Source organism: Heterocephalus glaber, unplaced genomic scaffold (genome assembly GCF_053883595.1).
Source record: "Heterocephalus glaber isolate CG9 unplaced genomic scaffold, H.glaber_assembly_v1.0 deba00000347, whole genome shotgun sequence".
Lineage (NCBI taxonomy): Eukaryota > Metazoa > Chordata > Mammalia > Rodentia > Bathyergidae > Heterocephalus > Heterocephalus glaber.
This window is the reverse complement of record NW_028258143.1, coordinates 29,387,027-29,400,899: the sequence shown is the minus strand read 5'-3', so window position 1 is coordinate 29,400,899 and position 13,873 is coordinate 29,387,027. Positions and strand designations below refer to the sequence as shown.

The 13,873-nt window shown below is 57.1% G+C and overlaps 1 protein-coding gene across 8 annotated transcripts in view; it reads right to left on the bottom strand.

Moving 5' to 3' along the window:
- Positions 1 to 13,873, bottom strand: part of Myo7b (myosin VIIB) — a 100,433-nt gene that overhangs the window by 3,052 nt on the left and 83,508 nt on the right. For all 8 annotated transcript variants that reach the window (XM_087198501.1, XM_087198486.1, XM_021266307.2 and 5 more), the window contains 16 exons: positions 13,281 to 13,407; positions 11,809 to 11,928; positions 10,424 to 10,597; positions 9,993 to 10,220; positions 8,932 to 9,099; positions 7,439 to 7,556; positions 7,229 to 7,355; positions 5,588 to 5,754; positions 4,597 to 4,778; positions 3,596 to 3,726; positions 3,249 to 3,406; positions 2,804 to 2,957; positions 2,226 to 2,381; positions 1,246 to 1,351; positions 436 to 549; positions 17 to 104 (listed from right to left, as the gene is read on the bottom strand). In XM_087198501.1, the coding sequence (XP_087054627.1) occupies positions 17 to 104; positions 436 to 549; positions 1,246 to 1,351; positions 2,226 to 2,381; positions 2,804 to 2,957; positions 3,249 to 3,406; positions 3,596 to 3,726; positions 4,597 to 4,778; positions 5,588 to 5,754; positions 7,229 to 7,355; positions 7,439 to 7,556; positions 8,932 to 9,099; positions 9,993 to 10,220; positions 10,424 to 10,597; positions 11,809 to 11,928; positions 13,281 to 13,407 (2,318 nt within the window). The remainder of the gene's footprint in view (positions 1 to 16; positions 105 to 435; positions 550 to 1,245; positions 1,352 to 2,225; positions 2,382 to 2,803; positions 2,958 to 3,248; positions 3,407 to 3,595; positions 3,727 to 4,596; positions 4,779 to 5,587; positions 5,755 to 7,228; positions 7,356 to 7,438; positions 7,557 to 8,931; positions 9,100 to 9,992; positions 10,221 to 10,423; positions 10,598 to 11,808; positions 11,929 to 13,280; positions 13,408 to 13,873) is intronic.

Below are 13,873 nucleotides of genomic sequence, written 5' to 3'. Positions count from 1 at the left end.
CCCCCCGCCAACGCACCTTCTTTCTGAGGCTTGTTCCTCCTCACCCAGTCGGACACCTGCCTCAAGGAGTCAAAGAAGAAGTCTCCTTCCTTCTGGCTGATGACCTGAAGTGGGAAGGGACAGAGGCAGGCAGGTGGGGTGGCTTCCAGGGACAACCCTTTGGGCTTGAGTCCAGCAGCCATGTACCCTGGCCCGGTGGCCAGGGTGCAGGGTGCTCAGTTGGGGTCAGAACGGGACTGCTGGTGGCCATGCTATGGGGTCAGGGTCAGCTGTGAGACTCCACCCTCTTTGCCTAGACAGCCCCAGCTGTGCAGTGAGGGGTCCGGGCCTGCACAGCTGTGCTGGATGGGCTGAAGTCTCCCTGGCGTCAGGAGACCACCCAGAGGGAGACCCTCAACCGGCATCTGTCCAGCCCCTGGCCTGCCCACTGCGCACCTTATCCGCAATCTTGATGAAGAGGCTGCAGCCTTCCCAGGAGGCCAGCTGCAGCCTGGTGGCGATGAGCTCGCACACTTCTCGCACTCGCTTGTTGGTGCCCACCTCCAGCATCTGGGCAGAGAGCAGCGGGTAAGGCCCAGGGCCAGAATGGGGCCAGACTGCTCCTGGAGGCTATCTCAGGCTTCACAGCCTGGCGCTTGCGCTCCTGCGTGACTCTTGTGGCTGGCTGTGCTCTGTGCTGGAAAGGGTGGGCCTCCCTTCCAGAAAGTCGCCTGGGTGGTCACACTGCTGTCACTGTCCCTTGGACCCTCCCAGGAGGCCTGGCCTTTGGAACTTGCTTTGAGAACCCTGCAACAAGACTGGAAACTTCTGTTACAGGGACTCAACTGTTCCCAAGGCTGGGGAAGGTGCGAGGGCACCACCACTGTCCTGGCTGCCCCAGTCCCCTTGGCCTTGCTGTCCTTCGCTGCCTCTCAGTCAAAGCCTCCTGCTCACCCACCTCTGTCCCGGGGCATATCCACCCCAGGCACTTGCTCACCATCGTCCTCGGATGGACCCCCAAACCCTGGGATTCAACCTTGCTGCCCATCCTTCTGGCCTCCTCTCTCCTGTGTCCTTGGCCTGGCTGCCTTTGGAACTGGCAGTCCCTCTCAGTCCTCACCCTCTGCCTCTGCTCCCTTAGGACAGTGCTCCCTGTCTGGCCTGGAGCCTGGGGGCAGGTGTAGGAAGGGGGGGAACAGTGTGGAGGGCAGGGAGCAGGCTGGGTGGGTGGGGATGCTGCTGTGAACACCAGGCCAGGAGCCCCACCTCGCTGGTGTCATTGGGGAAGTAGATCTTATGGCAGACTCGGGAGACATTTTTCTCAGCAGCTTCCACCTCGACTTGATGTGGGGGCTGCTTCCGGGGCCCTGTCCTGAGCAGAGAGTGTACAATGAAGGTGCCCCCCTTGCCACCCCTGCCTTTGCCCCTGCCCCTGCCTCTACTGGGGCCCTAAGCCAGATGCCAGAAGAACTCCAAGTGGCTACTGTAGGGGGTGGATGGGTGCCCACCCCTCACACTTCTCAGGACATGCAGGCCTAGTGGCACTGACATGTGCCTCAGAGGTGGCCATAACAAAAGTGTGCTTGTCTGGACTCCCAGATGACCCAGTTCTGAAGCAGCCCCAGAAAGCCTGGTGCCTGGATGCCCATAGGAAGGAAGGTGGGCAATGCTGTCCTGTTTGTTCTCATGCACCATGGTAGTGGGCAGGGCAGGGACTCTGGCAGGGCCTCTCTGAGAGTGCCCACCTCCCTCCATGAGGACAGCTGCCACAGACATGCGACCACACACAGGTCACCCATCCTCCCCACAGCCATAGGAGGTGTGAGACATGTGCGGGATGACTCCGACAGCCTAGGAAGAGCCTCTGCTTGTGTAGGGATGGGAGATGGCACATGGACTGGAGAGACAGGCCTCTGGGTTTGGCCACCTGGGCTGGGCTGAGGCATCTGGGCTTCAGGGAGTTATTTTGTCCCTGGGTGGGCGGAGGTGGGGCAGGGACACTGTAGGCAGGGTACCTTCCACTGAGCCTGCCAGAAGCCTCCCACAGCCTCCCGGACCTCCTGGAGCCCTCTGGGGCCTCACCTTCCTACCTCTCCCCAGTGGCTCAGGTCCCACCCCCAAACTGAAACTAATTTCTGGAGAGAATGCCAAGCCCACCCCACTGTAGGTCTCCCCTGACACATGACATCCTGGGGCATTGGGCGGGGCCCATGGCGATCCTCAGAGACATGAGGCGGTGGGCTCACCTCAGGACCCTCTGGATGCGGCGGCTACAGTCCAGAGCCAACAGCTTCTTCCTCCGAGTGTCTATGAACTTCTGGGCGTGGGGCAGCAGTGCCTTTCCAGGAGGGAAGAGGCCTGTGCAGAGCCACAGCAGCTGCCAGCCTCGCTCCTCACTGTGCCTGGAGGGTGGCACCCATCAGTGAGAAGGGCTCCTTCTGGGGACCCAGGCCAGGCAGGCCCCGGGAGCAGTGATGTGAGCCTGCTTGGGCCTGGAGGTCTGGGGGTCCAGCCAAGGGAGGAGCATGGGACACCTGCCTGCCACCACTGCCCATGCCACAGGGCTGTCACACCCTGGAGATGTGGAGGGCTTCCACTCTGCTTGTTTTATGGACCCTGCAGTCTGGAGAAGCCAAAGCCCGCCTAGGTCATACAGAGAGAGGGAGGCGCAGGCAGGATGCAGCAGGTCTACTCTATGTGCTGACTGTCCCCAGGACACTGAGAGAGCAGGCTAGGCTGCAGGCCTCCCCACCACCGGCAACCACGAGAGGCCACTTCCCCCTGGGCAGTGGGCAGGGCCCTCTGCCCTGTTGTCCCCGAAGACCTGTTGGAGTTGTGTGTCAGCTGCTTGAGGATTTGGCAGTAGACCTCGTCCTGTAGGGATGGCTCCTGCAGGGCCAGTGAGAAGATCTGGTCTGTGAGCTGCAGGGTGGGCCAGGCCTGCCGAGATGGGTAGTCACCTGTGTACTTGAGGATGGGTGCAACTGTCAAGGAGAACAGTTCTAGGGGCCCCAGGCTGACCCTTGACCAGGGCTACATGGTGACCCTGACCTTGACCCACACTGACCCCCAACACTGACCCATACTGATCCCCAGTGCTGGCCCCACACTGATCTCTGAGCATCCCTACAGGGAGCTGACACTGGCTCCAGCTTGTGCTCTGTGAGGTGAAGCCTGACCCCTCACAGGGCAGCTGTGGGCCCAGGAGGGGACGTGGTGCCTGTGCTGGAGGCTGGTGGGCAGTGAGGGCAGCTGGCAGGGAAGGATATCAAGGAAGATCTGGCAGGCGACATCTCGCAGGTCAGCTTTGTCATGGACATGCTTGAGTAGTGGCTGCCGCAGCGGCTCCATAGAGTAGGACCACAGGTGGCCCCGGGTACGGGCCAGGGGCATCATGGCTCTGCTCACTGTCTCCTTCTCCGGGGCCCTGCAGGGAAGGAAGCTGGCGTGAGGACTGTGCTGTCCTCGGTTCACTGTGTGACCTCCCAGGGTGGCTGTGGGAGCACCAGGGATCCTGTCCTGCCGCAAGTCCCTGCTGGCTCTGCCTTGCCCTAAAGTATGGCAGGCCCACACCTGCCCCATGGCCTCCTTGCAGCCCCCAGGGGTGGTTGGGCACCTGAAGAACTTGTAGGAGAACTCCTCCAGGGTGTGTGGCTTCTCCCTGGGCTGTTCCTCCGGCAGCAGATCTGAGGGCAGCCCCTCTTGGGCTGCCAACTTCCTCCTCTCCGGCGACATGGCCAGCAAGCTCTGTAGGGGCACAGGCCTGTGGGTACCCAGCAGCCACTCCCATGAGGCCCTTTCCATAGGCAACCCTGGCCTCTGTGACTTGGGAAGGTCAGACCACAGGCTGGATTGGCCTTGGCCTCCCACTGCTTCACCTGCCATGTGACCTCAGCCTGGGGATTCAACCTCTCCCAATCACTTTCCACTGGCGCCAATGGCTGGAGCCCGGCCGGTCTCATTCTCAGGGGGTGTCCACCTGGGCCTCTCAGGACCCCCACAGCCCTTCCCTAGGGCACTCTCCTCAGAGCCACCCCCTCAGGGATGCCTCCCCCAACCAGGGAAAGCCCTACCCTACATTTGTTCCTATAACTACCAGTGTTGCTTTTCAGTGGCACTGTGCATCCTGCCATCAGTTTGTCTGCACGCTCCCTGAGGGCTGGAGCTGCTGAATTCATCCCCGTGCTACAGGCACAGGGCATACGGTTGGCACTCAGTGTGTGCATGTAAAAAGGCCTGCCTCTTCCTGGCTCTTCCGAAAGGCTGCTTTGGAATTTGAGGTGGGGAGGTTCTTAGGGTGGAAGGGGCCTCCGGCACACTGGAGTCATGGGGTCACTTAAAACTAAGGCTGAGGGTGGGGAGGATGTTTGTCCCTAGGTCATACCCCAGCAGGAGAGGGTGGTGGCATGCATCTGTGAGGCACCTACTAAGTGCCAAGCTTGGAGCTCCAAGCAAACACCACACTCGCTTCACATTCAGCCTAGGAGACAGAGGGGCTGTGCCCTACAGAGCTTCTGGGTCTCTTCGAGGTGGATGCAGACTGATGTGCAGTCCCTAGGCCGGGCACCCAGCTGTGCCTACTGTGTTCAGTGGGGCAGTGATGAGTGTGCGACTCACCAGCAGCTGGCTGGAGGGCTTAATCACCGTGGGGATGGTGTAGAGGCACGCCATGGGCACCAGCCCCGTCTTGCCTGTCCTGTCATTTTGGCCCAGTGCCCAGTTCTCAGAAACCAGCAGTCCTTGCTTCTTGGTCAGGACCAGCAAGTCCCCCTTCTTGAAGGGCAGGAGGGTGACATCATCTGCAGGTCCAGGACACACAAAGGGACAAAGAAGCGATGTTTGTTGAGGGCTCTGCAGGGGCCTGAGGCTATGCTGGCTTTCATGGGTGTCTCCCTTGGCAGATGAGGAAACTGAGGCACAGAGTGTGGGTTCAAGGCCACTTGGAAACGAGTCAAGCCTCTTACTTAGCCCTGACCTTGAGATAGGCCTGCCCTGCCCAGGAGCCTGGCCTGTGAGGTGGGCACAGGGAGCCCATTTCCTGCTCTGTGAAATGGAGGTAAAAGCCGCTCCTCCTCCTGGTGGCTGTGAGGACCAAGTGAGTGCAGTGCTTTTCACTGCCCCTCACTCCTCATCCCTGACCCCCTCTCCTTAATCCCTGCATGAGCTGCACCTCCACTTTGCCCACACAGGCCACGGGTCCTGGGTCTTGGTACACCTGCCGTGGCTGGTCCCAACTCTGGCTGGTGAGACCCTGGGTGAGCTACTTCGCTCTCCAAGGCATGTCTGTACCACGGAATGATGAAGTGGCCCCACATGGGAATGGTGCTCAAGCCTCAGATGGGGATCCGCCCTGCCTGTGTTTCTGCAGGCAGGGCTGGCTCCGGAGGATTTGAGATCGTTTCCTGTGGCACCCCCAGTTTCCAGGGTGCAGGAGAGGAAATACCAGCTGATGGAAGGCACGGCCTTGCTAACACCACCCCATAAAGTGTGGGGACCCGGCCCTCCCTCCCTTGGTTGGTTTCTGAGTCCGTTCTGCACTGCATTGCTGCTTCGGTGTGAAGACGGGCCAGCTGGGCCCAGTGGGCCTAGGGCAGCCCCCCAGCAGCACCTGTGGTCTTCCTGTCCTGCAGGGCCATGGCAAACACGGACCTCTCCTTCAGGCCCTCCAGGAACAGAGCCACCAGCTCAGCGACTGCCACGCTGCTGGGAGTGGTGAACTCGTACTCTTCTGCATGCAGCGTGGAAAGCAGCAGTCTCTGGCCACCCCGGGATTCCCTGTGGGGAAGGAGGAAGGATGTGGTGTGATGTGCTCCCTGCCTCCCCTGTTTTAGCACCTCGACAGCCCAGAAGGGCAGCCCTCCAGAGTCACAGCCAAGGGGTAGCTTCTCTGGAACACTGGCAGGGCCAGAGTCTGAGCCTAGGTTGGCCCAGGTGCCAGCCACCACTGTGTGTGGTGATCAAGTGACTACCAGGGCTCAGGGCCCAAGAGGGTTGGGTTAGCTCTGGGGTGGGCACTGCAAAGAATGTTAGTGCTGAGAGGAGGAGCTGGTTCTGCTGCAGCTAGCTCTGGAGCCCTGGCGAGCGACCTTAGCTCTGTGCCTCACTTTCCTCATCTGCACAATGGACGGTGCCAGGAGGACTTCATGGGAACCAAGAATTGTTCAACATGGTCAGCCTCAGTGAATGGTGGCTGGTGTGCCCCAGGCTGCCCAACAGTGGTGACAGTTACAATAGTCATGCCACACTGGGGTGGGGTTTAACCTAGCAGCATTCCAGTAGGACATGGTGGGACTTCTCAAAAGGCTTGGAGGAGTCCCAGGATCCAGGACAACCGTGGTGCTGGTGTTTGGTAGGCTGTCTGGTCCCTCACTCCTCTCAGAGATGAGCTATCTGTCCTTCGTAGCCAGTTCTCACCCACAAGCAGGGAAGGAAACTGCTAAGTGTTTGCATGCTGGAAAGTTGTTGTGCTCCATCACCTTCCCAGTAGGGCTGGGTTTTGTGGATGCTATGGTTTGGGTCTAGATGTCCCCACAAAGCCTCATGTGGTCATAGGTGGGCCTTTTCAGAGGTGGCTGAATCTAGAGTGTGTGATGCTGGGATTAAGGGTGTGTGATTACTAAATCAGTCCACTGATCGGCTTGGCACCGTCCTCATCCTGGCAGCCAAGAGAGAGTATAAAAGGGGTAGAAAGGCTGGGGATTTAGCTCAGTGGTTCCGCCGCTTGCCTTGCAAGCACAAGGTCCCAAGTTCAATCCCTGGTACTCAAAAAAAAAAAAAAAAGGGGGGGGGGTAAAAAGAAGCTGCTAAGGTCCCTTGATTGCTTGCATTTTTTTTTTTTTTTTTTGCTTGCTTGCTTGCTTTTGCTGTCTTCTGTCCACCATGAACTGCTGCCCCTCTGTGATGCCACCCTGTCTTGGAGCCAGCCGATTATGGACAAAAACCTCCTTAAACTGTGAGCTAAATAAACCTTTCCTCCCTTAACTTGTGAGTGTTGGGTTTTTTGTCTCAGCAATGAAAAAAGTAACTAAGACAGTGGAGAACCAAACAAAGCAGGACTACAGATATGGTACTTAATGGGCAGTGTGACCTGGTATGGGGTGGGGGTGATATAGTATTCCCAGGACCAGTGGCCACCATACATGTGGACTGTCTCTGCACTCCAGCCAGCTTCTGGGGACAACACCACTCTTATCCTGTCTCCCCAGGTCTCAGTTTGTGAGGAGAGTGAGAAGAGGGAAGAGGCCCTCACCTGTTGGTGACCAGACTTGTGACCTCTGGGAAGAAGAGTTCCAGCAGCATCCTCCCTCGCTGGTCCAGGAAATGTAGCCCCTTCCAGTTGATGGCCAAGATCAGCTGTGTCTTGGGGAGGCGGGGCCCTGGCCCGAGGAGACCGGAGTGAGGGCTGCACCTGTCCCTGGGTGCCCAGCCCATACTCGCCTCACCCCATCAGAGCCATTACCGGAGAGTGTGGTGACTTCAAAGAGCCGAGAGAAGAGCAGTGGCCATTGCAGACGGGCGGCATCCACTACCTGCTGCCGCACAGCCAGCGCTGTTGCTCCTGTCTGGGTGTACAGAGCCTGTGGGAGGATCCCAGGTGTCAGTGCCATCACCCAGGCTCCTGTAGCTAGTTCCTTGTTCAGTATGTAGGGTGATTATTTGATAGATTGTTTTGTGAAGCTTCTGCCTAATAGAAAGCCAGTGCCTGGTAAAGGATGCTCTGGGTGTGTGTCAGGGTTGGCTCAGCCCAACTGGGTCCTGGGAGAGTCCCCTTCAGAAGGCTCCTGCAGAGGGTAGCAGGCCATCCCCTCATTAGCAGCAGTGTTCCAGAGGCTTTGCTGCCGCCGGTTGTCCACGAGTCCATGTACCTGCAGGTCCCAGCCTGGGCCTTGGAATGGCTTGGATCTTAGATGTACCCCCAAGACCATGGTGCTACTACTGGCAGGTGGTAGCAGCTTAGGAGGTGGGACTGGATAGAAGGAATCTGGGTCCCTGGGCTGTGTTCTTCAAGAGATACTGGGACCTCCCCCTGCTTTGCTTCCTGTCTGTGAGGAAGCCGCTTTGCTGCACCATATGCTCCCTGCCATGATGTTCTGGCCCACCCTAAAAATAGAGCCAACTGACCATGGATTGAACACTTTGACACCTGAGCCAAAATGAACCTTTCCTCCTTTTAAGACTAGTATTCTGGCACAGTGGTGGAAAGCTGACCAACATGGCTTGCTCTTGGCAGTGCATGCCTGTGGCTCTGGCTCCATGAGTAAGGCCATCTTGCTGCATGACCCTGAGTCCTGACCCTGACCCTGACCCTGACCCGAGTCCTCTCTCTTTCTGCTTCAGGGTTCTTAGACATAGTTGAGGGCGTCTTGTGGGCCTCCCTCTGCACCTTCCCCTCCACTTCTCTCCTTCTTATGGCTTGCCTCCCTCCTCTTCTGACCCCTCTCTCCTACCTCCATGGCATGGTGTCCACAGCAAGCTTTCCTTTCCCTGTTTGTTGGGTCAGATGTTATTTCCCTTGTTTCTACTTTAAAAAGTGACTTTGGGGGTGTAAATGGATGCATCTTATCTGAAGGGGGACTTGGCCAGATGTACTGTGTACCAGGCATTTAGGGTGTCCCTGATGTGTCCTGGGAGGGGACATCGAGAGGCCTGGGCACAGGAAGGGAGCCCACTGAGGCAGGACTGTTCTGAGGCTATGGTATGGCAGCAGTTGGTGGCAGAGATGCCAGGGCCTTGCAGTGCTGCAGTGCAGACTGTCATGGGGCCCACCAGTGATCCCAGCTTAGATGGAGGAGGGCAAGTGACAGGGCCTGTGCTTGGGGACTGAACTGAGAAAGACTGTAAACCTCATGGTCAGGGCTGCCCTAACTGTCAGGTTTAAACTTTTCTGTTGTGCAGAGGGTGAGGAATCCATCCCTAGGGCTCCACCACCCTGCAGGTGGGCTCAGGGCTGACCTTGGCTTGAGCAGCAGTGACGAGGCTAGCCCACTTTTCTGGGGGCTTGGTCTTGTACAGCTTGGGGGGGATGCAGCTGGGCAGTAGGTCCCGGACAGCCTCAGTCCCCGATGAGGCACCCAGCTGCACGTGGCAGTGCCGGGCAAGCAGTTCCACCAGGTCTTCTTCCTGCACAGTGTGGGGCACACGGGAGAGGGGAGGCAAGTGAGAGCCCCTGTCTAGCCCCTGCCCCATGGCCAGCTCCTGTCTCTTGCAGTGCATCTGACCAGACACTCAAGAGGACTGGGCAGCAGGAACAGCCACCTCATCTTGCCACCTCCTCTTGGCAGGGCCAGCCACACGGGCCCAAGTGGGGCCCCACTGCTCCTGTAGCACCAGGGGGTTCTGGGCATCTGAGACTTCTGGTGAAGACAAGGGGCTCCTCTCTGAGTTGCTGGCCTGCATGGGGTGCAGTCAGACAAGACCTTATGCTGCTTTGGCTCCAGTCTTGCCTCACACAGGAGACCAGTGGCCACTACTATAGCCCTGGGCCCACTGCTCCCTGCCCATGCCCCTTCCAGGCAGGTTTCCAGGACAGCAGTGGCCGCCTTGGCTCCCTAGGCAGCATCCTCCAGACTTGGTTCAGAGAAGTTTGCATCTGTTGCTCATTGAACTTAGCTGCCCCCTCACTGTCCCTTGTCCTCAGTTCTCATAACTCAGTTCTCACAACTACACGGCACTCTGTGCATCCATATGTGGGCCCTAGGCTTGGGAGGTGACAAGACTTCCCAAGGTCACACTGCCAGGGAGACATAAGTGGGACTTGAACTTGGGCACCTGGGCTCCAGGGCCACATTCCTGATTCCCAGCCCCTGCTACTCCATAGACAGCTGCTGAGTGAGGGCACTCTGGCCTGGGGCTGACAGGGAGGTGGGGTGGCCTCGCCTGCCTGCTGCTGCTGCTACTAAAGCCCCAGATGCTTGAGCAAAGCTTTGGTCCAAGGGAGGAGGACAAGGAGGCCAGGCCTAGGAGGCCACAGGCCAGGCTGGCCCCTGAATGTGGTTCCTCTTCCGGCTCCTCACCCTCTCGAAGCTGTACTCGCCAGACCAGACTCCATGGAGGATTTGACGGTAAATGAGCTTGGTGCTGATAGGGTCTTCCTGGGAGTCATGCCAGGGGGTGAAGAACTCCTTCCGGAAGTAGATGCGCCAGGGGGACTGCCGCTGGCTCTCGCCCCTCTCCTGGGTCAGCTGTTCACACCGGGCCACGGCATCCATCACATGGTCTTTCCCACTGCCCAAGGACCAGAACTGAGGACAGAACCAGGGGCCCAGGGGTGAGCAGCTGCTGTATGCCACACCCCCGGGGACAGCCACTCTCAGCACGGGATGTGGAGGGGGCTGGGAGGGGCACACCAGTTCCAGACACACCTCCCTGTGGCCCCTCCCAAGAAGGCAGAGATCAGTGCTGGCTCTGTCACTTGGGCTGTGGTGCCTTGGTACCTGGTCAGTACCTTGTCATACACAGCAACCTGGAGGGAGAAGCCCAGGTGGTCGATGAGGTCCTGCTGTTGGGCGATATGCAGGCAGACTTCCCAAGACGTGGAGGCTGAGTCCACTGTGACAGTCAGGTTCTGTCCAGTCACCAGGATCACTTGGATGGGAATGTGCTTCTTAGACTTGACAGCCTAGGAGCAGATGAAGGCTCAGAACCCTCTGGGTGGAGGCCCTGGCTGACTACCTTGGATCCATGAAGCCTTGGACTGGAGGCCTGCTCACCATCCTCACCCCACCTGTCCACCCTCCCGGGTCCCCAAGGGTGGAGCCTTCCAGAGCCTCAGGGTAGCTGTGGCTCAGCACCATGCTAACAAAGTTCATCTTTGTAAATAGGGAAGGGTGGAGGGCGTGAAGGGAGGGCTAGGAATGGGGAAAAAATAAGAACCAAGATGCATTATGTAAAGGTACAATTCCCAATGAGAAATGTAATTTGTGTTGTATACCTACAATGTACCAATAAAAGAATTTAATACAAAATAAAAAACAACAACAACAACAACAAAGTTCAGGCAGCTGGCCAGGGGCAAAAACAATGCTGCCATGCATATCTAGGGTTTTCGAGCTTCTCCAGGTTTGCCTCAGCAGCCCTGGGGTCTGTAACACAGGCTGTGATGGTCCTACTTTCAGAAGAAAACTCAGTTTGGTGAGGTTAAGTGACTCAGACTCACACAAAGCAACTCCTTGGGACATTTTTGGGTCCTGGGCTCCTATGTACAGCACTATGTGAATATTCACAGCTGCTACAAGTTCACCTGCAATTCTGGGGCTCGTGGGAGGGAGCTTCTGCAGGTTTGGGTTGTGGGGTGTGAGCAGGATGGGGGTTCTCTGGAGGTGACCCTTAGACCCCAGTACAGGGCACCACAGGGCCACACACAGCTTCTAGGCTTGGGTTGGGACCAAAGATGGGGGTAGAGCCAGTGCAGGGTGGCCCTCCACCCTGAGTGCTCAGAGTGACCCTTCCCGAGGACACTTCTGGCATTGGCAGGTGTCCCAGCTGCCACAGAAGGACAAGTTGGCACTGGTTCCCAGAAGCAATGTGCCAGCGGTGACAGCCTCAGCAGGACCACTGCCTTCCTGACAAGCCCAGTGCCTCTGGAGGGGTAATCTTGCCAATCACATTGGTGGACACATCAGATTCATTTCCCCCTCACCCAGGAGGGCAGAAAGGATGATGGATTTAGATATGGGGAGTTCAAGTCCTGGGGTTCAAGGGACCTTGGCCAGAAGATGCCTTGGAGGAGATGGAAGAACACTGAGGGCAGGTCACCCCACCAGCTGTGCTACAGGGGTCAGGGGCCTGTGCCACCCCACACTGCCCACCACCACCCCTGCCAGTCCCTACCTGCAGCTCCAGCCAGGTGGGGGGCTCCGTGCGCACCCCATTGGCACAGGTGCGCCGCAGGCGCTCTGCACAGAAGGGTCCGTAGCCGGCCGGCCCTTGGCCAATAAAGTTCAGGAGGAACTGGGGTGCAAAGAGAGAAGGGGGGGGACACTCAGAATGTAGGCTGATTTCTACTTTCTGCCCAGACAGATTTTTAAAAGTTCACTCTCAGTTTGTGAAGGTGCACTGGGATGGGCCTTCTCCATTCACCATGAGATGGAATATAAACCAGTACATTTTTTGTGATGGGGGGGGGTCTCACTACGTATTCAGTATGTATTCAGTATGAATTCACTATGTAGCCCAGGCTGGTCTCAAACCCGTGATGATCCTCCTGCCTTAGCCTCCTGAGTGCTGGGGTTATAGGCAAGTGCCACCATGTCCAGCTACAAATTGGTACGTTTCTGCAGTACAGTTGGGCAATATGTTTTAAATAATGCATAGTTTTAAAATATCCATGCTGTCTGACCCCATTATTCAAATCTATCCTACGAGCAATGACATGTATTTTTTTATTGCAGTGGTTGGTATCTATGGCAATGAGAAGGTGGATCTTAAATATCCATTAATAAGTTCATAGCTGTTGCTTAGACATCAAAATTGGACGGGGGAAGTTTATACCAGGAGGAAAATCAGGAGACAAGGGAAAAATGCAGAAGGGCTGATGTCCAAAATATGTTGGACAAAAGGTGTTGAAAATCATTTTGCCTCACGGAGGTGAGGGAGACAGGCTGGGAGGGTTTACTGGTGTCAAGAGTGGCCCAAGTGCCCTGGACAGACGGCCGGGTGACCATGTTCCTGTTGTCACCACAGGGACTCATGAGCAAATGAGTGTTTCCTGTACAGCCGCAGGTGTAATACCAACAAGAAGCCAGAGGAAAATATTAATCTGAGTCACCTCTGGCTATGGGCATGACTTTTATTTTCTTTTTAGATGTCCTACATTCCCACATGAATACTTGGAAGCTCTTGCCCATTTGCCTACATTTTTAGTTCTAAGGAGTAGAAACAGGCACTGCAACTCGTGTCCAGCAGGAGCACCCTCCTGGACACCTGTCACCTCAAGGTGCATGTCATCTGCCATCTTCTTTTAGTTTTTTTTTTTTTTTGTTACTGGGGATTGAACTTGGGTCCTTGTGCTTGCGCAGCAGGCGGCAAAACCACTGAGCTAAATCCCTGGCCCCCATCTTCTTTTAGTTTTGAAAAGCCATTGTGGTACCTGAACCCCTACAATCCTTCACTAGGGATGGAAGGAGCCAGGCAAAGTGTTGTCTTTTACTGGGGAAACTGAGCCCCAAGAAGCACAGGTACTGCTGCCATCAGCTCACAGGTGCAGAAAACCCAGTCATGAGCAGAGGTCTTTGGCCCTGCTCAGTGACCCATGGTCCTGCTGCAACCCTCCCCATCCCCCAGCCCACCCCCAGCCTGCCCACCTTCAGGAACCTCTCTGAGGGTGGGAAGCAGCCCAGGCAGAGGCTGAGCAGGATCCAGCCCCGTGCCTGGCTGCTCACTTTGGGGTTCTCTGAGAGCTGCTTGCAGATCTGGCAGTAGATCTCATCCCTGAAAGATACAGAGCAGTGAGAGGGCAGGCCGGGGCTGGTCTGGGAGAGGGGACAGATGCCCGGGTGAGGTCTCACCTGCAGGGCACCGCTCAGCACTCAGTCTCCCCAGCCTCTTCCAATGTCTCTGGGGCTCTGTGTCCTGCTTCTTCCACTCCCCATTTCCCAGCTCTTTGAGGCTGCAGACCAGGTACCTCATCCCATGGGTTTCTACTCCCTCGCTCACCCTCTGGCCACACTCTCACCCGTGTTGCTGCCACAGCCTTCTCTGCCCTGCTTCTTGAATAAGTCTATCTGCTCCTTTTCAGACCTCACAGTCATTTCCAACAATTGTTTCTCCCTCTACCCGGTGGCCACGCTCCTTCCCTGAAGAGTTAGCCCAGCACTGCAGAGGGAAAGGTGGAGGTCTCATGGGAGAACCTCTTGGCCTTCTCTTCCTGACCTGTCTCATCCCCACAGACTCATGA